This window comes from Nyctereutes procyonoides, unplaced genomic scaffold (assembly GCF_905146905.1).
Source record: "Nyctereutes procyonoides isolate TBG_1078 unplaced genomic scaffold, NYPRO_anot_genome, whole genome shotgun sequence".
NCBI classification, from domain to species: domain Eukaryota; kingdom Metazoa; phylum Chordata; class Mammalia; order Carnivora; family Canidae; genus Nyctereutes; species Nyctereutes procyonoides.
In genome coordinates this window covers 12606999-12633702 of record NW_026575155.1, presented here as the reverse complement: position 1 = coordinate 12633702, position 26704 = coordinate 12606999, and the positions used below count along the sequence as shown (strand labels likewise).

General features: G+C 48.1%; 2 protein-coding genes across 3 annotated transcripts in view; one reads left to right on the top strand and one right to left on the bottom strand.

The window, feature by feature from the left end:
- Positions 1-2370, top strand: part of LCA5L (lebercilin LCA5 like) — a 36951-nt gene extending 34581 nt beyond the window's left edge. Inside the window, exon 8 of the mRNA XM_055313512.1 lies at positions 791-2370. Coding sequence (XP_055169487.1) covers positions 791-1506 — 716 coding nt within the window. The 3' untranslated portion in view covers positions 1507-2370. The remainder of the gene's footprint in view (positions 1-790) is intronic.
- On the bottom strand, positions 1340-25138 carry GET1 (guided entry of tail-anchored proteins factor 1). Of its 2 annotated transcripts, XM_055313516.1 has the most exons (6): positions 24965-25138; positions 15932-16097; positions 14990-15057; positions 12698-12812; positions 10867-10988; positions 1340-1474 (listed from the first exon to the last, which is right to left on the bottom strand). In XM_055313516.1, the coding sequence occupies exons 1-5, from the start codon at positions 25064-25066 to the stop codon at positions 10915-10917; spliced, it is 525 nt and encodes a 174-aa protein (XP_055169491.1). In that variant the 5' UTR covers positions 25067-25138; the 3' UTR covers positions 1340-1474; positions 10867-10914. The 2 variants fall into 2 exon arrangements, with proteins under 2 accessions (XP_055169491.1, XP_055169490.1); XM_055313515.1 differs by lacking the exon at positions 1340-1474 and having other exon boundaries at positions 9848-10988.
- Between the last annotated feature and the right edge of the window lie 1566 nt (positions 25139-26704).

Genomic DNA, 26704 nt, shown 5'->3' with positions numbered 1-26704 from the left:
GGCTCAGGTTGTGATCTCAGGGTTGAGATTGAGAGATCGAGCCCCACGTCAAGCTCCTCACTCAGCAGGGAGTCTGCCTGGGGTCCTCGCTCTCCCTCTGCCCCCCACCCCGACAACCCCCCCTCATGCAGTCACATGTGCACAATCTCCAAAAAACAGGGGAGCCAGGGTGGCTCCATCGATGAAGCATCTGCCTTTGGCTCAGGTCATGATCCTGGGGTCCTGGGATCGAGCCCCACCTTGGGCTCCTTGCTCAGTGGGGAGCCTGCTCCTCCCTCCCGCTCTGCCCCTCCTCCTACTCGTGCTCTCACTAATAAGTGTTTTTTAAAAGTTAAATGTTTTTTGATAGTCAAATTACCATCCAAGAACAGCTGTACCAATGGACACACCCAATGGGGAACAGAAATTCCACTGTCCCCATATTCTCACTGAATCTGGAAATTATTTGCTGCTCGGATGGGTGAAAACGGTTCTCATTGCTTTACGTGGCACTCCAGCCCCCAGGAGTGACGAACATCCTCACTACTCAGCACATGTTAGTGCTTTCACGAGTATCATTTTAGTTTTGGTTTCGTAATCCTTACCGATTTGGTATGTTCTGGGGAAGCAGAACGTCTCGAGCTGGTTCACAGCGCCCTTCCCTGTATTCTAGTGTCATGTGCATCTGCCGGACGTCTTTCTGTCACGTCCCTGTGCCTGTCGGATGCCAGTAAGTGTGCTCAACAGGCCCGCTTGATACAGGAGCCCGCTCATGTTAAAGATCACTAAATAGACTATTTTCCGCATACAGATTTATCGAAGGAAGAGGAACGTTTGGAAGTAGAACCACCTCTGGAGAATACTGGAAGACCAAGAGAGAAGAAAGATCAAGAGAAGAGACCCGCTTTGGTGAAAGAACGGGAACTGCCACCACCAAGGACTGAAGTAACTCCTCCCGAGAAGGAGGGCAAGCGGGAAGACGACGCAGCCCAAGGGAAGTTCACAGGCAGCCTCCAGATAAATGACACGGATGAGACGCCTGATAAAACTGCTGCGGCCAGTATCAAAGTGCCCTCGCGACCGAGAAAGCACTACTCCTTCACGGAAGCCACCGAGAACCTGCATCTCGGGCTCCCGGCCTTGGGCGGGCCGGCGGGCACAGGCGGGACGCGAGGCAGTCTCAGCGTAGGCAAGCCGCACGGGAGCGCAGGCCTCGGGCCAGAGCACGCGGTGAGCGGGTACGAGCCCTCCTTTGGCAAGTCTTCCCGAACAAAGGCCAAAGACACGTTCAGAGATAAGAAAAGCAGTCTAATGGAGGAACTCTTTGGGTCGGGCTACGTCTTCAAACACGACCAGGCCTGCACGGCTGCCCCTCCACAGCTCGAGGAGACGCCGGAAAGTAAGATGCCCCATCTACCCCCCGGCCAGGCCTCCGCCAGCAACGCTTTCAGAGATTCTAAAGTAACTGTGGTAAATTCTATTAAGTCATCTTCACCTACGGAAGGAAAAAGAAAGATCATTATTTAAATAGTCAGCATCCTACTACATTCTGATTGGGTATTCTCGTTCTTGCGGGCCTTTAAATCTGATCACGCTAGGGGGTGTGTGTGTGTGTTTCAGTATTTCAATGGACTTTGGATAATTAAGGTTTTATTATAATCTAATTCCAAAAATCCGTTGCGTTTTAGCTAATGATGACATTTCAAATACAAAATTCTATCTTTTTTTTTTTTTCCTACAATGAAAACATGTCCATGATCTTTGGGAAGACTCCTTTTTTCCATGGCTTTAATATCCTGTGGGACCCCACGCACGGTTCGTAATTCCAAGTCAGTCAGCCAAGATGGACACATCTCATATACGGAGGAATGTTTACAGCAATCAAATTGTGTTTTAACCAAAAAACACGGAAGCAGCTTTGAAAGGGAACAATATGATCAGAAGACTATTAAAAAAAAAAAAAACCCACAGTGTGGTTTTATCAAAATTATTTTTGAGTGTTCGATTCAGCTAAACCACCTTTGTGATGACACTCTCCTCGTGTACACCTGAGATCCACTTTTTATCTCTATTTGTTACATACCTGTCCCGTGTCTTTTTCTGTTAATCTTGCTGTAAAAGAGTATATGGAATAGTGTCCCCTCAAGCAAGCCGCTCCATCCTGAGAGCTTCATTACATATTACGACGAGACGGGCTGTAGGCCCCACGTTAATCGGTTTACTTACCTTCATCTACTTTTAAGGGCAACTTATTGATAATATGGACCACATTATTTCCAAAGAGCTTTATGGACTGGTGTGCAATATTATCACTTTAAAAAACTAAGAGTGAAATAAAACTTACTAAAGACAGTGAAAGCCATGGTAGGAAAACAGTTGTATTCAAAACCAAAGAAGAGGTAAACACTGCCATAAGCTTTGATCCTTATGAAAACCACTGAGAGTAACAGAGAAGGGGAGAAGGGGAGGGAGGGAGGGGAGTAGGATGTCCCATAGGCTTCTAAGGGGAGACAGGCAAATGCACATCAAATGATATGAATGCCGAGCCGTAAATTCTGGAGAAATTTACTATAAGAATTAGAAATGGTATATGGAATAATATTCCAGTGTTACAAGGTCTACTTGCTTTTTTTTAAGATTACTTATTTACTTATTTATTCATGAGAGACACAGAGAAAGGCAGAGACACAGGCAGAGGGAGAAGCAGGCTCCCTGCGGGGAGCCCGACATGAGACTCAATCCCAGGACCCTGGGGTCACGCCCTGAGCTGAAGACAGATGCTCAGCCACTGAGCCACCCAGGTTCCCCATAAATAAGTTTCTGACAAAAATAAGGAGAATAAAAACTCAGCATATGTGACAAAGAACATAAAAGACATATATAAAATCATTTAATTTAAATTAACTCTATAAATGGGCTTAGCAGCAGATGAAACCGATCAGAGAGCAAACAGATCTGAAGAAGTGAGAGAGACAAAACGAGGGGAGGTTAAGAGGTGGGCACAGATTACAAAGGCTGCACAAATACGTAATCAGAGCCTCTGAAGACAAGAGAAGAGAGCACAGCAGGGCTAAAGACCTAAAGAGATAAAGGGTAAAAAACTTCCTGATCTGATAGATGGTACCAATCCACTGAGTGGGAAAATCCAATAAATTCCAAGCAGAAGGGGATCCCTGGGTGGCTCGCGGTTTGGCGCCTGCCTTTGGCCCAGGGTACGATCCTGGAGTCCCGGGATCGAGTCCCACGTCAGGCTCCCAGCAGGGAGCCTGCTTCTCCCTCCTCCTGTGTCTCTGCCTTTCTCTCTATGTCTATCATAAATAAATGAATAAATAAATCTTAAAAAAAAAATTCCAAGCAGAATAAACAGAAATAGAAACGAAACGAGGGATGAGCACTGGGTGTTACACTGTATGTTGACAAACCAAATTTAAATTAAAAAAAAAAAGTAAAAAAAGAAATGAAACTCACACCTGGCTAGCTGGAGACAAACCGCAGAGCACCAAAGACAACGAGAAAGTCTTAAGATCAACCACAGAGAAGGAGGCAGCATACTGTGAGCGCTTGTGGGTTGCAACAGCGAAGACAGTAAACAGCGCAGGGCTGACAGGACAGCTGCTGCTACAACCACAGACCCTGCAACTCTCTCTGTCCAGAAAGAAGACACAGGACACCCCGCCAGAGCCTCACGAATGCAGGGATCGGCAGACCTCTTCCGTAAAGCCCGGGTACGGGCCACATACCCTCGGTCACACCTATGTGACGCCACTGGAATGCGAAAACAGCCAGAGATGATACATAGATGGGCCTGGCCACGTTCCAGTACAGTGAGCAAAGTGCAGCCCACACGCCGAGTCCAGCCGCCGCCTAACTCCCATTCTAACAGACAGACTTCAGGCAGGACTGGTTTGAGACAGAAGGTCTCCTGTGCGAGTGACAGAGTGAACAATGTGTAACCCTGAGCATCGCTGTTCTACACCACCATCTCTTGTAGGGTCACGGAGCGGTGACTCACGGAGCGGTGACACACGGCCACGACATCATCCGTATGATGACAGCACCGCGTGCGTCGGAGGAAGGAGTGATATTCAGGTGTTTGACTCTCACCCCGCTGCAGAGGACTGTAAAGCATCAACGTTAAGCATTGACAAATGTTCCAATGTTAAAACAAGTATCCAGTAACCTCAAAATTTAAGAGGAGGAGGGATGTGAAAATATAAAGAAGTCAATCGTGAGGTAATAGAAAGTACATACCGGCCTCTGCCCGCAGCTACTGGCACAGAGCTCCTGAAACCCTGGTACTTCCCTGCATGGTAAGATCACCTGGAGCATCTTTTGTTCCGGTATTTGGTCTTTGACCTGCTCCTGACACGGGGTTCCTGAAACCCTGATAGTTTCCTGGGTGATGGCAGTGTCTTCTATTCTAACGAGTAGACTCTGGGTGGGTCCTGGATGGGGCCTGGTCACCAGAAGCTTGGGATTTTCAGCCTCACCCCCATACTCTTGAGAAGGGAGAGAGGCTGAAAATGGGAGTTGCCGACCCACCATGCCTACCTGAGGAAGCCTCCACAGAATCCCAGCAGCACGGGGTGTGGAGAGCCTCTGGGTTGGCAAACACGTAGAGGGGCTCTGGTGAGGGCATGGAAGCCCCGTCCCACACACCTCGCCCTGATCATCCCTTCCATCTGCTGGTCATCTGCATCCTTTATCATATTCTTTATAATAAAGTTGCAAACAGGGGCGCCCGTCTATTAAGTATCTGACTCTTGGTTTTGGCTCAGGTCACGATCTCAGGATTGTGAGATCGAGCCCCACATCAGGCTCCACACTGTGTGTGGAGTGGAGTCTGCCCCTCCCCCACCACTGCTCTCACACTCGCTCGCACGTGCTCTCTCCCCCTAAAAAGAAGTGTCTGCAATAAACTTAAACAGGAAGTGAAGAGTTCCATGAGCTGCTCTAGGAAATTAACCAAACCCAAGGAGGGTGTCATGGGAACCTTTGACTTAGAGCCAGTTGGTCGTTCAGAAGCACAGCCTGGACCTGAGATCGGCAACTGCAATGGGTGGGACTTGTCGTAGGGGGCTGAGCCTTTAACCTATGGGATCCGATGTGGTCTCCAGGCAGACAGTGTTAGGCTGTACTTGAGTCACTGGACATGCAACTGGTGTCACAAAGACTAGCTTGTTGTGGGGAAAAAGCAAGTTCATAGTCCCCTGTAAATAGACTAAACATTACTGTTAGAAGAAAACACACTGGATGTGTAAAATACAGCCATGGGCTATTTATACACATATCCAAGCCACGGAGATACAGGAAGTTAAAGGGTGAGAAAAGATACCCCAGGTAAATACTATCCAACTGAAAGTTGATGTTGCTCTATAAACATCTGTAAAAAACCAGACCAGAAGGCAAAAATTACTACTGGAGATAACACAGGGTACTAGAAGGGTAAATAAATCCACTAGAAGAAGTGAGTTCTAAACACGTTTGCCTTTAACAATAATTTGAAAACAAAAGCAAAAACTGACGACCACAAGTTCACATCACTGCGGGAGATTTTCACATACCCTTCTTGGTAAAGGTAGGTAGCCCAGCAAACAAAAAAGCACCAGTAAAGACAAACATGTGAATAAGACAGCTGGCAACTCTAACCTAATGGATACACATAGAAAGCAACTTCAAACTTGTATTTTTCATCACAAATGGAGCATTCACAAAAATTTTATCCTAATATAAAGTTGAGAAGAAATGGATAAATCCTACACTAATTTGCCTAATATGATTCAAGAAAAAAATATAAAACTGAATAACCTCATAATCACTAAAGAAACTGAAATCAGTAATCTTTCAACAGAAATGAGAAAACGGAGATTTTTACCAGCAAGTTCATCATATATTCAAAGAACATATAACTCAGACCTTAAACAATCTGGTCCAGAATATAGAAAAGGGAACATTCTCATTCTCATAAGGCTGGCATAACCTTGATAACAAAACCAGGGATCCTTGGGTGGCGCAGCAGTTTAGCGCCTGCCTTTGGCCCGGGGCACGATCCTGGAGACCCGGGATCGAATCCCACGTCAGGCTCCCAGTGCATGGAGCCTGCTTCTCCCTCTGCCTGTGTCTCTGCCTCTCTCTCTCTCTGTGTGACTATCATAAATAAATAAAAATTAAAAAAAAAAAAAAAAAACAGATGAGGATAAAGACAACAATGTCCACACTCAACACTTCTATTCCACACTGTACTGGAGGTTCTGGCCAGAGCAATTAGGCAAAAATGAAATAAAAGGCATGGTTGGAAAAGAAGAAGTAAAACTATCTCTACTCACAGATGATATGAGAAACAGAAAACAGAAAAATCCTAACGTATCCACTAAACTACTGGACTCATAAATGAAGTTGCAGGACATAGGATCAATGTAGAAAAAAATCAACCTCTATATGCAAGTAACAACTGGAAACGAAATTTAAACAATTTCATTTATGATAGCATCAAAAATAAAATACTTATGAATAAACTTAGCAAAAGAAATACAAGATATCTGAATACCACAGAACATTGTTGAAATTAAAGATCTAAATAACTTGAAAGACAGCCCATGTTCATGGATCGGAAGATCTAACACTGTTAAGAAGGCAATACTCTCCAAGCTGACAAATTCAACATAATCCCCATCAGAATTGCAGCTAACTTCTCTGTAAAAATTGAGAAGCTGGGGCGCCTGGATGACTCAGTCAGTTAAGCAACTACCTTCAGCTCAGGTCATGACCAGGGTCATGGAATCGAGCCCTGCATCAGGCTCCCTGCTAACTGGGGAGCCTGCTCCTCCCTCCCACTTGTGCTCTCTGTCGCTCTCCCACTCAAATAAATAAAACCCTCAAATAAATAAAAAAACCGAGAAGCTAATTCTAAAATACATATGAAATTGCAGGGGACATAAAATAGTCAAAACAATCTTAAAGAAATGCAAAATTGGAGGATGCACACTTCCCCAATTTCAAAACTTACTACAAAGCAACTGTCATCAAAACATTGTGGCATTGGTCTAAGTAAAAACAGACATGTGGGGATCCCTGGGTGGCGCAGCGGTTTGGCGCCTGCCTTTGGCCCAGGGCGCGATCCTGGAGACCTGGGATCGAATCCCACGTCGGGCTCCCGGTGCATGGAGCCTGCTTCTCCCTCTGCCTATGTCTCTGCCTCTCTCTCTCTGTATGACTATCATAAATAAATAATTAAAAAAGCAAAAAACAAAAAAACAAAAAAACAGACATGTAGGGCAGCCCGGGTGGCTCAGCAGTTTAGCACCACCTTCAGCCAAGGGTGTGATCCTGGAGACCCGGGATCGAGTCCCACGTCAGGCTCCCTGCATAGAGCCTGCTTCTCCCTCTGCCTGCGTCTCTGCCTCTCTCTCTCTCTCTGTGTCTCTCATGAATAAATAAATAAAATAAATTAAAAAATAAAAACATTTCATGTTAAAAAAAAAAAAAAGACGTGTAGGTGGACGGAACAGAACTGAGAGTCCAGAAATAAACCCACATATTTACAGTCGACTGATTTTGAACAAGGTTGCCAAGACCAATCAATGGGGAATAAATGTTCTCAACAAATGGTGCTTGGACAAGTGGATATCCACATACAGAAGAATAAAGTTGAACCCTTAACCTCATTCTCTATACAAAAATTAATTCAAAGTGGATAAAAGACTTAAATGTACAAGTTAAAACTATAAAACTCTTAGAAGAAAACACAGACCTAAATCTCTGTGACCTTGGATTTGGCAATGGATTCTTAGGTATGACACCAAAAGCACAAGCAACAACAAAAATTTTGGCAAAAGCTACACAATATTTATTCAACTTTAAGAATAAACTCTCGGGCAAGAGTCAGTACTGAGAGTTGAAAGAGGGATGCACATACTTTACGTTTCAAATATGCAAGCAGAAAAGCTAACCCACACATACAAGAAGGGAGCCCTGAGAAAGGATGGCATCCACGTGGTGTGCAGACCAGCAACACACACAGCTTTCAATCTCCCGACACCACCACCGTCCTGAAGGACTTGTAAGAGAACAGCATCCTAGAAAATTCTAATAACTGTTCCTTGGTAACGCCTCAACTGTGAAGAAAATATACTCCCTGGGAAAGACTTACATGGCCCTAGTGGAAAACCATTATGTGATTTTCTTTTTAAGTTAGATATTCCTGAGTACTGAACTGAGACATGCAAGGAGGGGAATAATAAAAGCCTAAGAAAAAAGTCTCTGGCCCTAAAGACACTTGTAGCATCACTGAAAACCCTCTCTCTCTCTCTCTCTCTCTCTCACACACACACTCACACACACACACACAAACTACCCTCACTGAGAGCTGTGTATATGTAAGAAAAACCATGGGAGGCCAGAGAGCCCAGCCAACTCAAGGGAGAGTGACCTCGCTGACTAGCGTTCCTCTTCCTTGTGCCGGCAACAGAAGTGTATTAACCCCACACAACAATGTCTGCGGGCTGGTGTATAAAGACCTCCCTGTCTGATTTACCAAACATGTAAAGTGAATGAAACTGGCATAAAGAGAGCTTTAGATGTATTCTGTATCAAACAGGTGTTTCTCTTCATGTAAAGCCATAAACTATATCCAGTATTTTGTAATAGAAACACAAAACCCATAGCTGTCCAAACACAAATAGAAAAAAGTTAAAGAGCAAATGTTAACACCAGCAATCCCAGTTCTGTGGATCACAGGAGACTTTGCTTCCTTGCTTCCTAGTAGGAGGTTTAAAAAAAAAAAAAAAAAAGCAGCAGTTACTAATTTTTGGGGTATTTATTTCATAATTTAAAAAAAAAAATTTATTTTAAAAATGCACACAAGGGATCCCTGGGTGGCGCAGCGGTTTGGCGCCTGCCTTTGGCCCAGGGCGCGATCCTGGAGACCCAGGATCGAGTCCCACATCGGGCTCCTGGTGCATGGAGCCTGCTTCTCTCTCTGCCCCTCTCTCTCTCTCTCTCTCTCTCTCTGTGTAACGATCATAAATAAAAATTTTAAAAAAATAAAAAATAAAAATGCACACAATATTCACATACATATGGAATATCGTTGGAAGAATTATAAGAAACTGGTAATAGAAGACAGGGGTGATAGGATATTTGGGGGCTAAAATATCTAGTTTCCATTGAATCCTTTTCTGTAGCTTTTAAATCCAGTACCATGTTTATTATTTAAAAACAACTACTGTTTCCGAAAAACCACAATGATGTAAAACAAGAAGGATGCTTACGTGTCCCTTACGTAATCTTCAAAAACTGCTACTGCTCACGTACAGCTGTACATTTTTTCCTCTAGCCTTAGTGAGATTCATCAGAATTCTCAAATAGGAACTGAAAGAACATATCTTTAGGAGACAGAGGAGGGTCTCGTCAGGGAGACTGTACATGGATTAGCGATCCAAGGGTGTCCCCGGGCATGCTGTGCGTAGCCACTGACTGCTCACCACACAACCTGCCCTTTAGGGGGGCAGCTCGCTCTGTGGGGGGCAGGGGAGACGAGACACATGGTGTCGAGCGCCCAGGCCCCTTGCGCTGCTCTCTTGGCCTCATAAGGGGGGCTTCCCATCCTCTGTGGCCGAAGGACGCCCTCTGATGCTTCTGCTATAAATGCTCCCGTGATCCCTGCTCCATGTCCTTTCTTAAAGCTTAAGTCAACCTGGGGCTGGAGACATCTGAATGACGAACCCCCCCGGAAATGATTAACTAAGCCACCCCGGCACTCTGTGTTTTCCTGGTACAATTCATGGAAGTAACAATGAGCTCCTTATTAGATCATCAGGGAACTCAACAATACGAATAAGACTTCTTAAAAACCAGTGATAGGAGTTTAGCTTCACAGGTCTATGGCCCCCGAGTTAACAGGTTAATGTCCTCAGTCACTTGTCACAGTTACAAACTTGTCACAGCAAGTAAGTGGCTCTAAGGAAGGAAAAGTCACACAAGCCCTTGCAAAAATTTTAATATAAAAAAGTGTTTTACGTGGAGAAACTAGACTTACTATGGTGACCGTTTCACAGTGAATACAAATATCAAATCAAATCACTATGTTGTACTCTTGAAACTAATATAATGTTTTACATCAATTATAATTCAAAAAGAAGAGCAACAGAATGGTAAAAAAAAAAAAAAAAAGAAGTGTTTTAAAAGATGTATCCACTCAATTTAATCAGAATTCCTGGTTTGTTTTTAAATTTGTTCCATTCTACAGAACACAAATATTAAATGCTTATAAAACACACTTCATCTGAAATGTTTTAAATATAAAACACACAATGTGAGCATAAAACAATGCATTATGATCTCATGAACACATTTACAAAACACAGTTACAAAAAGATAACTCCAAATAAGTAAATAATACTATAGGAAGGCTTGCCCAACGAATGACATTTTAAACAGAGAAAAACACACAAATAATGTCAATTAGTGTTACTCTTTTAGTAGTACTACAGGAGATTTCAAATTCTAGTAGTGATAGTAAAATTAAATTGTTTTCTAGGGGGGGGAAATAAATTGTTTTCTAATCTGGATCAAAAATAGTGCAAAGTCTTTAAAGTAATTACATTAGAAAATTTTGACCTTCCAGTTGGCAATGTGACCTTTAAAATATGCCCACAGTGCACACACCTCAAGGAACGTGGCCGCACAGGCCACTTCTGGTAACAAATCTGGGCCTTGCCAGGACACACATGTGAGACCAGCTTTCCGGTGCAGTGACAAGTCACAGAATCATTACTCTCATATCTCACATAAAATCCAAAAACAAAAGCATTCAACAAAAAAAACTAACATGTGCTTTTGTTTCCTTAAAAAAGAAAAAAAAAAGTATAAATTGGATTTTTAACCTACTAAGTGAAAATCCATTCTTTAAAATGCCGTAGCCACAATCGTCTTCTTTCAGCTGAAAGGGTGAAGCACAATCGCCACGACCTTGTTACAGACTAAAATCCAACAGGTAATTCCCACACCACCTGGAAACAAAGAAACCCAGTATGAGAGAGCAGGCCCAGGGTTCCGCCCACATTTCTTGTCTCTGCTCCCTTTAATTTACAGGAGTTCAACCCTTTTGCAGCAAGCAGTGCCAGGCTAAGAAAAACTAGGTGTGGGTTTCCTGGATTCAAACTCAGACCTTCCCGTGATTCACAAGGCTGCCTTCTTTACTCAACAAGAACTACCCAGAACAACAGGCAGAGAGATGTGCATTGTGGATGACAGTATTAACAAACTGGAAAGCCACCTTGGAAGACTATGCGTTTTTCCTTCTCAAAAAAGCATTATAAACAAAGCCATGTCTACCCATGCCAGTGCCGCCCAGCTGATGATGGAGAGGCAGGAAGACAGGCTGCAGGAGTGGCCCGTGGCCCGCCGAGACGCCTGGAAGAGTGGCTTCACGCTCTCCTGTTAACCAGCACTGACACCCAACCCGCAGCACACAGGTTGGGTAGGGGTGGGGGCACAGGGGGGCAGGGAGAAGGCGTGGCAAAACCGGAACCTCTGAAACAGTCACTCCTTTTCACTCACTCATTTGCCCCCAGCGTCATCACAGATCACAACCAAAGGCTGAATGATGGGGACGTGTGCCGCAGGCAGCGTTAGGTCTGAGAGTAAGAAATTAGGACCTAAATAACATATCTTTTATCAGGGAAATTAGTAAATGATGATACATCCAAATGAAGAGTAGCTACTCAATATTCCTTTAAAAAGTTTACTGATATGGGGCAGCCCCTGTGGCTTAGCGGTTTAGCGCCGCCTTCAGCCCAGAGTGTGATCCTGGAGATCTGGGATCGAGTCCCACATCGGGCTTCCTGCATGGAGCCTGCTTCTCCCTCTGCCTGTGTCTCTGCCTCTCTGTCTCCGTGTCTCTCATGAATAAATAAATCTTTTTAAAAAAAAAGTTTACTGATATGGGAAAGAGTTTACAATATAAGTAAAAGGGGACCTAAAATTACATGTGCCAGATGACATTAGTTGTGTAAACAGAAGACTGGAAAAATATACCACGAGGTTGAGATGTTATCTATAGCTTATGAAATGTTTTTAAGTCGTTCTTCTATTCTTAATCGTTCTACAATGATATATACTACTTTTTAACATCCAAAGGATATTATTATCTTTCAAAAATAAAAGAACGTGACTGGCGGTAAACGCTGGAGAGATGCCAAGCATATATCCGGGGGTCGGTGTTTCAAAGAACAAGATTTCAGACTCAAGGTACGGGCTGACAACAACCTGTAAGCAACCTGAGGTGGACTCCAGCTCTGCCCCTTAACATTTCAGTGACACTGGACAAGGTAAGCAACTTCTCTAGACCTGTTTCTTCACCATGAGCCTTGTGAGGCCAGCACACAAGGTACTGCTCACAAGTGAACAGGTGAGCTTGGGTTTCTTCACCTTGTACCCCACGAGTCTACAGAAGCCTATCCATGGGGCGCCTGGGTAGCTCAGTGGTGGAGCATCTGCCCTCAGCTCAGGTTGTGATCCTGGGGTCCTGGGACTGAGTCCCATACCAGGCTCCCTGCTCATTGGGGAGTCTGCTTCCCCCTCTGCCTTTGCATAACCTCCTGCTTGGGCTTCCCCCCGCCCCAAATAAATAAATAAAATCTTTAAAAAAAAAAGAGAGAGAGAGAGAGGCAGCAGCAACTTATCTATTCTTCTGCTCTGGTTTCCAGAAAACTCTTACCTGCTACCCTAGTAGGAAATGCTACCAGGCGGTCTAGTGGAGTTATCCATTTGCTTGGCACCACAGCCACAGGGACAGAATAATACTTCCAGATGAGCGACACCATGAGGGCAGCCTGCAAAGACAGTACTGATGAGCGGACCCACTGGTCACACACCCCGTAACCAAAGAACGATGAGAAACGTGGAAACACACTAAAGAAACTCTCCAAACTGATGACCTCAGGCCCCATCAACCCAGTCCTCACAGACATGGACACAGACACACAGTCACTGATTTCCACTGTTAGCACCTTGAAACAGAGTCTAATTAAAGACTAGCTCACTGGACATCTAGAACACTCTGCCGCCAAGTGGGGTAGCCGTCTTAGTGAACGCCCATGTCACTGTTTTAACCTGAATAATAAACATACACTATTAAATTAGCTGATAAATTAACCAAGGTCTCCCATAACAAAGGTGTTCTCACTGAGCATCTCCTTTAAGCAGCCAAACTATGATACACCTTATTGGTGACAAAAGTGATTTCATGACTCTAAGATCCTCGAAACAGTAGTTTGTCCTCCCCCCTGCATATAGTACTGGCACCTGCATGTGGAGGAAGCCCTGTGGGTCTAAATGGCGGGCAGCGAAGCAGCAGCATCCCTTCCGCAGTCTTCACCCAACCCGTGGCCTTGGATAAGCCACTCAAACAAGCAGACTTGAGAGGGAATCTGGGGATCCCTGGGTGGCGCAGCGGTTTGGCGCCTGCCTTTGGCCCAGGGCGTGATCCTGAAGACCCGGGATCGAATCCCACATCGGGCTTCCGGTGCATGGAGCCTGCTTCTCCCTCTGCCTGTGTCTCTGCCTCTCTCTCTCTGTGACTATCATAAATAAATAAAAATTAAAAAAAAAAAGAAGAAAAAGAGAGGGAATCTGGCTTCGTTCCCACCCCTGGGAAACCTAACCTGGCGTCACAGGGACAGGGCTTCAGGATGACTATACTCAAATGTACCCAGGCATCCTGGGCTTGGGGCTGGCTCAGGTCCTTTAGCACAGTGAGGACCACATATAAGGTCCCAGAGGTCAGATGGGAGCCGCCAGCGCATCAACAGCACATCCGCGACCTCAGAGGAAAGAAGCAGGGATAGTTCTCCGGGAACTTTCTATCTCAGTGGGATTCCCCCCAGAGAGTGGGCAGCGTTTCCCACGTCCACATGCCCCGTAACAAGCAAGGACCCAAACCGACCATGTAGAAAATACAATGTCTCGATAAGCTTCTCTCACTTCCCCACAGGCTCCCCAAACTGCACTGGAATGAAGGCAATACGAAAGAGCCCCAGAGAAGCTACTTCAGCATTCATGTGGTAGAGAAACCCCGTTTCACAACTCAACAGAGACTTTCTTGGAATCCTCGTGCACTGCTGGTGGGAACGCAAGCTGGTGCAGCCACTGTGGAAACAGTACGGAGGTTCCTCAAATCACCATATGACCCAGTCATTCCACTACTGGGTACTTACTCACAGAAAAAAAAAAAAAAAACCACTCATTTGAAAAGATACATGTACCCCTATGTTTATGGCTGCATTATTTACAATAGCCGAGTTATGGAAGCAGCCCAAGGTCCCTCGATAGATGAATGGCTAAAGAGGAGGTGGGGTATAGACACGTGTATATATACACAACAGAATACCACTCCGGCATTAAAAAGGATGAGAGCTTGCTGTTTGTAACAACGTGGATAGATCTGGAAGGTACAGTGTTATGTGAAATAAGTCAGGGAAAGACAGACACCGTATCATTTCACTCGTATGTGGAATCTAAAAAACAAAACAAACGAAAAGCAGATTTATAAATACAGAGAACAAACTGATGGTTGCCAGAGGGAAGAGGAGCAGAGATGGGTGAGACAGATAAAGGGATACAAACTTTCAGTTCCAAAATAAGTAAGTCATGGAGATGAAAAGTACAGCACAGGGAATGTAGTCAATGGCATCGTAATAAAGTTGTATGGTGACTGCACATCATGGTGAGCACTGAGTAATGAGAATTGTTGAGTCATTACGTTGTACACCTGAAACTCATCTGACACTATGTATTAACAGTACTTCAATTTAAAAAAGAGAAAGGCTTTCTTTTAGTCTAACTTATAAATTCACAGAGTTTTCAGTTCCATCCTGGAAGGATCACAACACAGAGCAGCAGAAAGTGGAAAAACCTGAAATCTCAGAACTGGATTCTGGGGGCCGCAGAGTTCTGGAAGACAGTCCCTTAACAACTTTAAGGACCCCAGGTGACACAACAAGACACTTACTTGCAATATATAGAAGGCAACACTTATAACCCATTTTATCTTGGCCAATTGTGCTGTCCGAGCTTTCACTGAAAGAAAAAAAACGGAATGAAATCATTATCATCAATCCTGGAAAAAAAGGAAAATATTCAAATAAACAGAAATGATACTTTCCTCATATAAAATATTTTCTAATCATGTTGTGTAACATTTATTCAGTATGTTTAGGAAATAGAAAACAGAATTTCTTAAAAGCCACACCTGATGCTGTTAATTAAAATAGAATCACACACAAATTATAAGATTTGAAGCTTTAATTTTGAAAACCCTTAAAACTATGTGTCTACATCAAAGATCCTTTTGACAGGCCACATAGCAACAGGACTACATTCGCTCCCCAGGTCTCCCCGTCTACACAGTACGCCAGTGCGAACGTGGGAGCCTAGCCTGTCCTGGGTGGACCCCTCCGTCTGTCATACTAGACGGGGAGGCAGCTCTCCCTGTGCACGTTCCCAGCACACGGTGACGTGACGACTTCCTCACAGGAGACTGTTGGGGGCGGAGGCAAGCAGAGTGATGAAGACCTGATCTCGACTGTCGGTCTAGTCTCAGATAAGGACGCTCTGGGCGTGTTGTGGAGTGTTCACAAAAGCCCTCGGGCGTCCACTATGACACTGTCTCTAGACTTATATCAAAAAATGTTGGATTCGAAAACGTCTACCTACAAAAACAGAAGAAAAGCTATGAGGATGTTAGTTGTTTCTGTTTACGAAGCAAAGATTCACCGGCAAGTAAGGAGAGAGCGATCGTGACTACTGGGCTTCTTCTGGACAACTTACAAGTTCCTTTTAACACACGTAGAACGTCTAAGAACCAAAGCATACGTTCTACCAATCTTTACATGAAGCCTTCTCTAGTCGTCAGCTCTCATGACGCTTTCCACGCTACAACTGAAACCAGTACCGTGAGTTTTAAGCTTATCCGTCATCTTGTTGATCTTCCTCTCTAGCCTGGCGTATCTGGCGAATTCATCCATCATGTTGACAGTGGAAAGCTCCTGCTTCATGTCCTGGATCTCTGCTCTCATCTGTGCCTCCTGCTCTGCATCCTTCTGCAGCAGCCTGGACATCTGGTGGAGCGGACAGCTGGGGTCAGTCCCTTCACACACGGGCACACCGTCCCCCCACCTCCTCCCGCATCCCCCCTGCAGCCGCTTCCACCTGGGCTGGCTTCCCTTTACCTACACAGCCAGCCTCGGCTGCCTAGGCCTGCTGCGGCCCTCTACACCCACCACAAAGACAAAAACTCCCTCTGATGTGAATCACCATTCCAAGTATACGTTTCCTTTTGCAGTCATGCCCGAGTCGCTCCAGTACAAATGTATATATCTTTCACTATAACTATAAAATTGTGATTATGAAACGAAAACCAGGCTCAAGGGTTGAGCATCTGCCTTTGGCTCAGATTATGATCCTGGGGTCCTGGGATAGAGTTCCGTGTCCAGCTCTCTGCATGGAGCCTGCTTCTCCCTCTACCTGTGTCTCTGCCTCTCTCTCTGTCTCTCTCATGAATAAATAAAATCTTTAAATAAAATGAAAAAGAAAACCAATTACAGCCATTATTCAGGTGACAGGGACCACACATCCTCTTCCCTTCCTGAAATATCCAGTCCTAAATAGGCAGGCAGAGAAGAGAGGTGGGTGCCAGTGAGGAGGTGGTGGCCCAGCAGGAGGACTCAATCCCAAGCACAGTGAGGGGGCACTCCCACAGAGGAGCACCCCGACAAGGGGGACAGAGAGCCAAGCATGGTGATACGAGCATCTCCAGAAAGGGCAGCCTGGCATAGAAGTCAGAGCAGGATGCACACAGGATGGAGAGTAAAGCACCCAGCCAAGCCCCAGTCAGAGCCCAAATGGGCCAGGCAGGCATGGGGGTGGGAGGTTAATTACAAAGCAATGATCAAATACAGGAAACATATTGGAAATAATAGGAGCCAGTTTTTTCACTATCAGAAAAGGGGATTAGAAATATGGATGGGGGAAGAACCTGAACGAATTCTTCAGTGTTGAATTAGGATTGCAGACGTGGGTGTGAACTTGGGGGTTTTTCATGGGTAGAGAAATACAGACAAATGTGCTTGTCAAGAGGCACCTCTAACAGCGGGACCCCACACGGGACGATACCAGGTGCCCCCCCACAGCCAGACCCCAGATGTCCCCCCACACCCCCACATGGGATGACCCCCAATGCCCTCCCCACAACTGGACCCCACACTGGACCATCCCAGGTGCCCCCACCCCCGAAAGCTGGACCCCACACGGGACGACCCCAGATGTCCCCTCCAACCCCCCCCACAGCCGGACCCCACATAGGATTACCCCAGATGTCCCCCCCCAACACACAGGGGGGTACTGACTCGCTACAGGGAGCCCAGGAACCAGACACAGCAGTGGCCACCAGGTGGCACCAGGCAGCCGGCCGGCGAAATGGGGGGGACATCTGGGGTCATCCCATGTGGGGGGAGAGAAATTCCCCCAGTCCTGCCCCCAAGTGAAGCGTGAACATCCCATGGCACCAGAGATGCCAGGAGAACACAGCATCCCTTCTGGGACATGGGTCAAAGACGTCCTAAGGCCATTGCGCACACTCCCTGCCCCTGCCATATTCAGAAGCGTCAGCCATGCAAGTCAAGGAAGCCCCGGAAATCTTAACAGGCTTAAAAGATGTGGCAAATGTGTGCAACGCAGAGCACTGACTGGGATCCTTTTGCTACAAAGGAGCTCGCCTGGGCCGAGTGAACACAGGAGCGTCCGGTAGGAAGGTTCCTCCTGAAGGCTGTGTTGTGGACAAGGCCCCTGTTTGCAGTCATGTGTCGAGGAATGCAGGGGTGCAGGTTGACTTTTTTCAAATGGTTAAGGAAACAAAATGTTCTTTGTATTGTATGCGTAATTTCTGCATGTTTGTTTCAAAAGTTTAAAAACAGATTTAAAAAACAAAAAAGCTGAAAGAGGATAGTGTATGTAAGTGTACTGGCACACAGCGAGTGCACAGGAACAGTTTGTCCCTCCAGCTTGGGGTCCTCTCTGCACAATAGGGCAACTCTTCAGACAGGGCGGGGGGGGGGGGGGGCAGCCACGCCCCATCACGGGTCCCGCGGGCTGCGTGCCCAGGAGTGGGTTCCAGGACACCCTCGGATGCGGCGGCCTCTGGGGCCTGCGAAATGAAGCCCTTTTCGTGGTCCAGGAGAGGTCTCCCAAGGGCTTGTGGACAAGCACAGTGCTGGCTGCTGCACATCGTCCTGCAGGCCTCGCCCAGAGTAGGGGCCTTCACACCCAGCTGTCTTCATCCCCTCCACCCAACACTGCAACTACAGGATGAATATACTCCAGCCTGATCCACCCTGGAGACGAAAATAGGAACGACCCAAATTTTCTTTAGAAGACCACAGAATCATCTTTCGGAGCAAGAGTCTACACGCGTTGCTTAAGGTTTAAGCCCAGAAACAGGCACAGGATGAAGAAAGACATGTTTGGTGGTGATGACATTCTTTATTTTGATGGTGATGGTGGTTACCCTACACATAAGTGCACCAAAACTCCTCAAACTGCCCCCCTACCTAGAAACAGTGAATTTCCCTGAATGCAAATTATACATCAATAAACCTGACTTTTAAAACTGGATCTTCAGGGCAGCCCAGGTGACTCAGCAGTTTAGCGCCACCCTTGGCCCAGGATGTGATCCTGGAGACCCGGGATCGAGTCCTGCGTCGGGCATGGAGCCTGCTTCTCCCTCTGCCTGTGTATGTGTCTCTGCCTCTCTCTCTCTCTCTCTCATGAATAAATAAATAAAATCTTTTAAAAAAATTAAAAAAGACTCGATCTTCAAAAGAACAGAACCACAAGTGTATTATTTAAGAGCACAGAGAATACACAAAAAAATTTGAAAACTGAAAAGACCAAAAGATGCTCACTCAGGAGTAGACGCTGAACAAGGGCGTGAAAACGAGCTCGGAAAGTCTTGTGGTTAAATTAGACAACTGTCGTGCTGGGGGTGGAGGGTGGATGAGTAAATCACATCTACAAGTACACAAAAATATTTGGAAGTGCCTAAATTTATAAATAGGTACTGATATTAAACCAAGACCGCCTTATAAGGGACAGTTAAAATGGGCTAGAATTACGAATCGAATCGTAAAATCCAATGAGATTTGAATTTTTACGAGTTCTGAGTACTGATTTTCCAAACAAGAACAAGCCCCCTTGCGTACTCAAAAGCACCTTCTAGGCCATCAAACCTCCCACTTGACAAACAGAGCGGCTGTGCGGGCACAGCTTTCAAAGCCCTGGAGATGGTCCACAACGAATTCTCAAGAAGGAAACGAATTTTCCAAGACTCTTAGTAGACGGCAGGCAGTGGAGGAATCTAGGGAGGAAACCAGGAGAGGCGATCCCTCCGTCACCCCCCGCCCAGACGCCGGCCGCAGCCCTGCAGACCCCCCCAGGTCGGTCCAGGGTCACAGCCCTGCCCAACAGGCAGGACGTCCGGGCGTGAGCTTGGGGCCACGCGGGGTCGAGTCGAGCCGCGCTGCACCGCTCGGAGGCTGGCCCCTGGGTCCGACCCTGAACATCAGCGCACGACGACCCGGACGGCGCCCTCGGGCACGCGGGGGGCACCGGGGAAGCCGCATGCTGGGCGGTCGGCTAAGGCGCCGCGCTCTGGGTCGCGACGAGGGCCGAGGCGGCCCCACATCGGCCCCCCAGGTCAGGCCCCACGTCGGCCCCCACGCCCGCCCCCACGCCAAGCCCCACATCGGGCCCCACGCCTGCCCCCACGCCCACCCCCACGTCGGGCCCCACGCCTGCCTCCACGCCCACCCCCACGTTGGCCCCCACGCCCGCCCCCACGCCAAGCCCCACGTCGGGCCCCACGCCTGCCTCCACGCCCACCCCCACGTTGGCCCCCACGCCCGCCCCCACGCCAAGCCCCACGTCGGGCCCCACGCCCGCCCCCACGCCTGCCCCCACGCCCACCCCCACGTCGGGCCCCACGCCCGCCCCCACGCCCACCCCCACGTCGGGCCCCACGCCTGCCTCCACGCCCACCCCCACGTTGGCCCCCACGCCCGCCCCCACGCCAAGCCCCACATCGGGCCCCACGCCTGCCCCCACGCCCACCCCCACGTCGGCCTCCACATCCACCCCCACGCCAAGCCCCACGTCGGGCCCCACGCCCGCCCCGCCAGGACAAGGGCTGCAGGACCAAGGCCGCGGCTCCCCAGGCTCCCCCGTCGGGAGCCCTCCCAGTACCACCCTGCACCCCGATAGCCAGTGCTCGAGCCCCACCTGCACATGCGCGCTCAACCCCGTCGCCCCCTCAGTGACCCCACTACTACGACCGGGGGGACGGGCATCCTGACGCCTGGGGGCCCCCAGCGGGGACTCAGGAGGCGACCGTGCTCCCTGGAGAGGGGGAGGGTCCCGGGGAGGCCCCTCCGGCCGCAGGGCCCACAGTGTCCGTGCCTCGCCCCAGTGGCCTGGGCCCCTAGGCGGAGAGGCAGGCGGCCCCACTTTCTAGAGCAGAAAATGAAGGTGACTTCAAAGTCATCAAACATGGAAATGGCGGCGAGCCCCACACACCGGACCTGGAGGGCATCCTCCGCCCCGCCCAAGCCCACGGTCTAGTCTGCACCGGGGGGCCCGGTCTAGTCTGCACCGGGGGCCCCTGGCGCGGCGCCTGCGCAGTGCGCCTCCATCGCCCCTCCTCCACCGGCGTGCCCAGGCCGCATGCGCACTGCACGCAGCCCACCGGGACGCATGCGCAGTGCACACAGCCCGCTGGGAGGCAGCATCGCGCTCCGCCCCCGCCAGGCCTGGGGCGCCTGCGCAGTGCGCCTCTCCACTCCCATGCAAAGCGGTGCTCGCCGCCGGGGCCTGTGTCTCCCTCTTCCTCTGCCCTTGGCTGAAGAAAGGTCCGAGGACACCTATTACGTGCACGAGGCGCTCTCATCCGTATGCCCTGGACCAGCTTGAAGAGAAGAGACAACTCGGTAAAATTCCAACCAAGTCAGCACACCAGGGACCGCGGGGGGCCTGACCCAGGCACCCACCTCCACGCCAGCGCCCTGCAAGCCTTAGCTCGGCAGAGGCCTTGCAGTATTTAAGAGACTTATGCAAGGGCCTCAGCCAGCCCATCTGACTACAACGGGATGAAACACTGGCGGGAAGACAGGCTGAGGCCAGGATTCCGAGTTCGAGGACATGGCCCATTCCCAGGCAGGCTTGTGTGTGTCCCACTCACATCCTCCAACGGCTCCTGCATTGGGCCGCCTGTAATGCTCGTGGAAGCAGTCACCGTACCCAGGCCCGGAGCACTCCTGACACCTTTACTCTCAGTGACCAGGCGGTACGGAGGTCTTCAGTACTTTTCCCTGTTCTGAACGCCAAAGTAGGGGCTGTGCTCTGCTAGGATAAGCATGTTATTACCCGTTGAGCCTGGCTGACAACCCTGACAAACAGCGTGACGACCACGGAGAACCATTTAAGAAGCTAACTGGTTTGAGGTCGCACAGGTTATACAGGCTGTGGGAAACAGCGCAGAATGTGGACCCAGGTCCAAAGACAAACCCAGGGCTCTGTGGTCTGAATGAGGGACATCACGGACACGAGCCTCGTGCACATCCAGACTGCAGCAGTAACCTCTGGTGAGAGTGTGTGCCAGCTGCTGAGCACCAGCTTGCTGGAAGCTTGGTTAAGGAGCCTGATGATGACAGGTCTTACCTGTAGCCACTGCCGTACCCCAAGCACACATCTCTTTCTCCCCTTCCGCTAACGGGAAATCATGAACAATTCATAGAGGAATACAAAACCAAAACAGTCTCTCTGAGCAATTTAGTTTCGTATAGCTCCGTAAGAGGTGAAATGGAGTAGGGTACGCAAGAAGAATCAAGGGGATACAGCCAGAAAGATAGGCAAGCAACCCACAGAAGAAAATATTTACAAATCATACATCTGGTAAGTATTTAATCTACAACATATAAACAACTCCTCACCCAACAACAACAAACCAAATGCCCACTCACTCCCCGCTGTGGGGCCACAGAGGATGCCTTTCCCCTAGGGATAGTTCCTGGTGCCCCATTAAAAAGGAGGCAAAGAGGGGGTCCCTGGGTGGCTTAGCGGTTTAGCGCCTGCCTTCGGCCCAGGGTGTGATCCTGGAGACCCAGGATCAAGTCCCGCATCGGGCTCCCTGCATGGAGCCTACTCTCCCCTGCCTGTATCTCTGCTTCTCTGTGTGTCTCTCATGAATAAATAAGTAAAAATCTTTAAAAAATAAATAAAATAAAAAATAAATAAAAAATAAAAAAATAAAAAGAGGCAAAGGACTTGAATAGACATTTCTCCAAAGCTATACAGATGGCCAATAAGCACATAAAATGGTTCAGCAACACTAATCGCTAGGAAAATGCAAATCAAAACCATAACAGGAAGCCACCTCACATCCATTGAGGATGACTACTACAAAAACAAAAAGAAAATAACAAGAGCTGTAAATTGAGGAAAAATTAGAACCTTGTACATCACTGGTGAGGATGCAAAATGGTGCAGCTGCTATGGAAAACAGTTTGGCAGTTTCTCAATAAATTGAAAATAGAATTGCCATATGATCCAGTATCCCACATCCAGATATTTACTCAAAAGTACTGAAAGCAGAGACTCAAACAGGTATTTACATACCACTGTTCCAGCAGCATATTTACAATAGCCAAAAGGTGGAAACCCAGATGTCCATCAAAAGATGAAAGGATGAACAAAATGTGGTATATACACACAATGAAATATTATTCAACCTTAAAAAGGAAGGAAATCCAAAAAAAGAAAAAAGGAAGGAAATCCTAACACATGATACAACAGGGATAGACTGTGAAGACATTATACTGAATGAAAGAAGCTAGGCATAAAACAAAAAAAAATACTGCATGATTTCATCTATATGACATAACCAGAGTCGTCAAATTCTTTTTTTTTTTTTTTTTTTTTTTTTTGAGTCATCAAATTCTTAAGACAGGGACACCTGGGTGGCTCAGCGGTTGAGCCACCTGCCTTCAGCCCAGGGCATGACCGAGGGTCCTGGGATCAAGTCCTGAATCAGGCTCCCCACAGGGAGCCTGCTTCTCCCTCTGCCTGTGTCTTGAAAAATTCATAAAGACAGAAAGCACTGTAGTTGCCAAGGGTGAGGCAACAGAGGGATAAGGACTTACTGTTTAATGGACAGAAGATGGAGAAGCTCTAGAGATGGATGGTGGTTGATGGTAACACAATGTAGATTATTTAATTCCACTGAACTATATACACTTAAAAACGGTTAAGATGGGAACTTTTATGTGTATTTAATGAAGATTTTTATTTAAAAAAAAAGAGAAAAAAAAAAAAGGGCAGAGGCCAGCTCTTCAAGAATCTTCCTATGCAATGCTAAGTACCTGGGACATCATTTAAAGACCCGGGTAGGGATCCCTGGGTGGCGCAGCGGTTTGGCGCCTGCCTTTGGCCCAGGGCGCGATCCTGGAGACCCGGGATCGAGTCCCACGTCGGGCTCCCGGTGCATGGAGCCTGCTTCTCCCTCTGCCTGTGTCTCTGCCTCTCGCTCTCTCTCTGTGACTATCATAAATAAATAAATAAATTTTAAAAAAATAAAATAAAAAAAAAAATAAAGACCCGGGTAGTATCAAAGGGGTGTGGGGAGTTAAGAAAGAATCCCCCTTGGGCAGCCTGGGTGGCTCAGTGGTTTAGTGCTGTCTTCAGCCCAGGGCGTGATCCTGGAGACCAGGGATCGAGTCCCACGTTGGGCTCCCTGCATGGAGCCTGCTTCTCCTTCTGCCTGTCTCTGCCTCTCTATGTCTCTCATGAATAAATAAATAAAAATTAAAAAAAGAAAGAAAGAATCCCCCAAGCCTAGGTAGTACAACCCTAGAGTAGAGTTTTACACAAAACAGGTGCTCCATGAATGCTAGCAGAATAAAGAAATTGTGTCTTGGCTTAAATACCACCCCCTCCCCGCCCATACACATGCCGCCAATTTACATCAGGAGATCACAGAACTGCGTTTCCCCCAAAGCTACAAGGCAAAGCTACAAGGCGTGCACCCAGTCTTCGAGGTCTTTCAGGCTGTCAGACTCCCGCTGTGGGCATAAAGGGGGCGCCCTTCCCCAGGGAACAGCTCCCTGTTTCCCACACACACACCTCATCACATTTGCCCCCAAACCTATACCAGTGCCCCCAACGGGCGGAGGGGAAAAAAAAAATAACACACTGGGAGAATCACAAACCAAGGATCAGCGTGCAACCCAGCAGTCACCAGCTGGATGACCCCGTGCAAACGACCTGACCCTCTGAGTCAGAGGCCTCCGCTGGGAGGTGAAGGGAGACCGGATGACATCTGCATCTTACAGCAGCGGTGACAACTGGACACGAGCTAAGGTACTGACGCCCACGCAAAGCGCGCGGCCTCGGGCTGCAAGGGCGGGGGGCGGCTGCACCCTGAGATCCTTCCATCTGCAGCCTGGCGCTGCATGCAGGAGGCCGGGGCCTCCGTGGGCCGGGGCTCGGGGCCCGAGCAGCGAGGGCTGCTGCTGCACGCCTCGGGGAACCCGGGGATAGAGCACTGAGCGCGGCGGGCGGGGGCTGGGGGGGGGCAGGGGTGCACCGAGAACCTCCCGGTCCGCGGGCGGCTGCCACCTGGAGACGCGGCCAAGTGTTGCCAGGTCATTCTTTCTCCTCCCCGAGAATCCAGAAATCCGGATTCGGGGGGGGGCGGGGGGGTAAGCTTTGCAACTTGTAGACGCTAGCAACTAAAAAATAATAATAATAATAATCTCGAATGCAGAACCGCCCGACCGAGACGCCTCCGCGGCCGGTCCGGGAACCCCGTGTGCACGCCCGAGCTCGCCGGGGACCGAGGCGGCGACCCACCGGCCCCGGGGAAGGCAAGGCAGACACTTACGAAGGAGGAGAAGGAAGGGAGGAGGATCCTGAGGACGTTGCACCCGAACACGAAGCTGAGCACCAGCAGCCACGCCCAGCGGTCGGCCTCCGCGCCGCTCATCCCCGCTGCTCCCGGAGCTGCGGGCTCCGCTAAGGTAACTCCATGGGGACCACGCCGGCGTCCACGCCGGGCGGGCGCCTGCGCAGTGGGGCCCGCGCGGCCGCGGAGGCAGCGCCGCGCCTGCGCACTGCGCCACAGTGGGCGGGGAGGCCGGGGCGGACGCGCTCCAGCGGAGTCCTTTGGCCCTTCCGGCTTCCGTAGCCTGCCCGCACCCTGCCCCCACCCTGCCCCCACCCCGTCGCCCTGCGCCCGGGTTTCCAAGCCCTGGTGGTGGTTGGTTTGGCTGGAGGAGCTGCGAACCACTTGTTATTTTTATATAATGTGCACCTTTAAAAAAAAAAAAAAAACTGCCTGACTTTTATTCCTAGAGAAATTTATTTTATGAATTTTATAGATGCAGAAATAAGCCTTCCCATAGATGATAAACTACTGTAATTGCGGTAGCGAGTGAGCGCAAAAAAGAAACGTTTTGTGATTATACGCAAAATGTAGGTTTACATTTCAAAACAAAGCATTGAAATCTAAACAATTTACTAAGCTGCATACCTAAAAAAAAAAAAAAAGGTATTAATCAGAAGGTGCTGTTCACAATCAGCCTGTAATTACCTAAGTTTAGGTGAAATGAGGTTTTATGGCAAAATAATCCCAATTCATGTTTGCATATAGTAGAAAATGCAAAAGGTCTGTTTGGCTGGGGGCACTTGGGTGGCTCACTGGTTAAGCCTCCTGCTCTTGATTTTAGCTGAGGTCATGGTCTCAAGGTGCTGAGATGGGCTCTGCACTGACCTGGAGCATGCTCAGGATTCTCTCCCCCTCTTCTTCTGCACCCCCCTCCCCCCCACCCCGCTTGTGCTGGGTGGGCTCCTTCTCTCTCAAAAAACAAATCCATAAAAATAAAAGATGTTTAGCTGCCCCTCTGCAAAGGCTGGATTTTGAGAACGAATTCTAATCAAATGAATCAAGGAGCTGTGGTTCTACCGTCTCTGCAAAATGAGGAAACCGTTTAGAATCTCTGAAAGTAAGAAAGCATTCTTCCAGCCCAAATGAGAACAGTTGCTTGGGAAACATGCTCTTGACGGGGGAAAAAGAAAGCTTTCTCTGATCAATCTTTACAGGGTTATGTACATTTTTTACATCTTATACAAGCTCAAAAGATTATAGATTAGCATATAGGCCGGAATCATGAGTTTTATCACAGAGGAATGCAGGGAGCAGAAGCATTGGTCAATATCTTAAGGACAAGATGGTTTCCTTTAAGCTACTTATGCACAAAGCAGATGTAGGATGCATGGGTGGTGGGCAGATAAGTCAAGTTTGGGGTTTGGTTTGAACAAAGTTTACATACAGTCGTGTTGACTGGAAAAGAAATCTAAAATGGCATTCCTTGTATATCAGGCCTTTAGACAGTTCTCTCATCATTTCCCCCCTTGGATTAATAATTTTTTACAGAAAGCATTGGCAAAAGCATTATTTTGCCCTTTGATGCCAGAGTGACTGCTTATCTGCCCTCGGTCCATCATGTCCCTCAATGCTAGATTCGATTTAAGTCACCCAGGAGTCTATGTAAGGGAGGGAGGGGTGTGGACAGTATGGCCTTTAGCAGGGAATGTTATAGTTGATATTTTTTTTTCAATGAGA

Excerpts from the sequence above, each read along its gene's own strand:
- GET1 (XM_055313516.1), bottom strand. The coding sequence starts at position 25,066 with ATGAGCGGCGCGGAGGCCGACCGCTGGGCGTGGCTGCTGGTGCTCAGC. Across the intron at positions 16,098-24,964 it reads TCCCTTCCTTCTCCTCCTTC|ATGTCCAGGCTGCTGCAGAA; the intron begins GTAAGTGTCTGC and ends CCGCTCCACCAG. Across the intron at positions 12,813-14,989 it reads TTGCCTTCTATATATTGCAA|GCTGCCCTCATGGTGTCGCT; the intron begins GTAAGTGTCTTG and ends CTGTCTTTGCAG.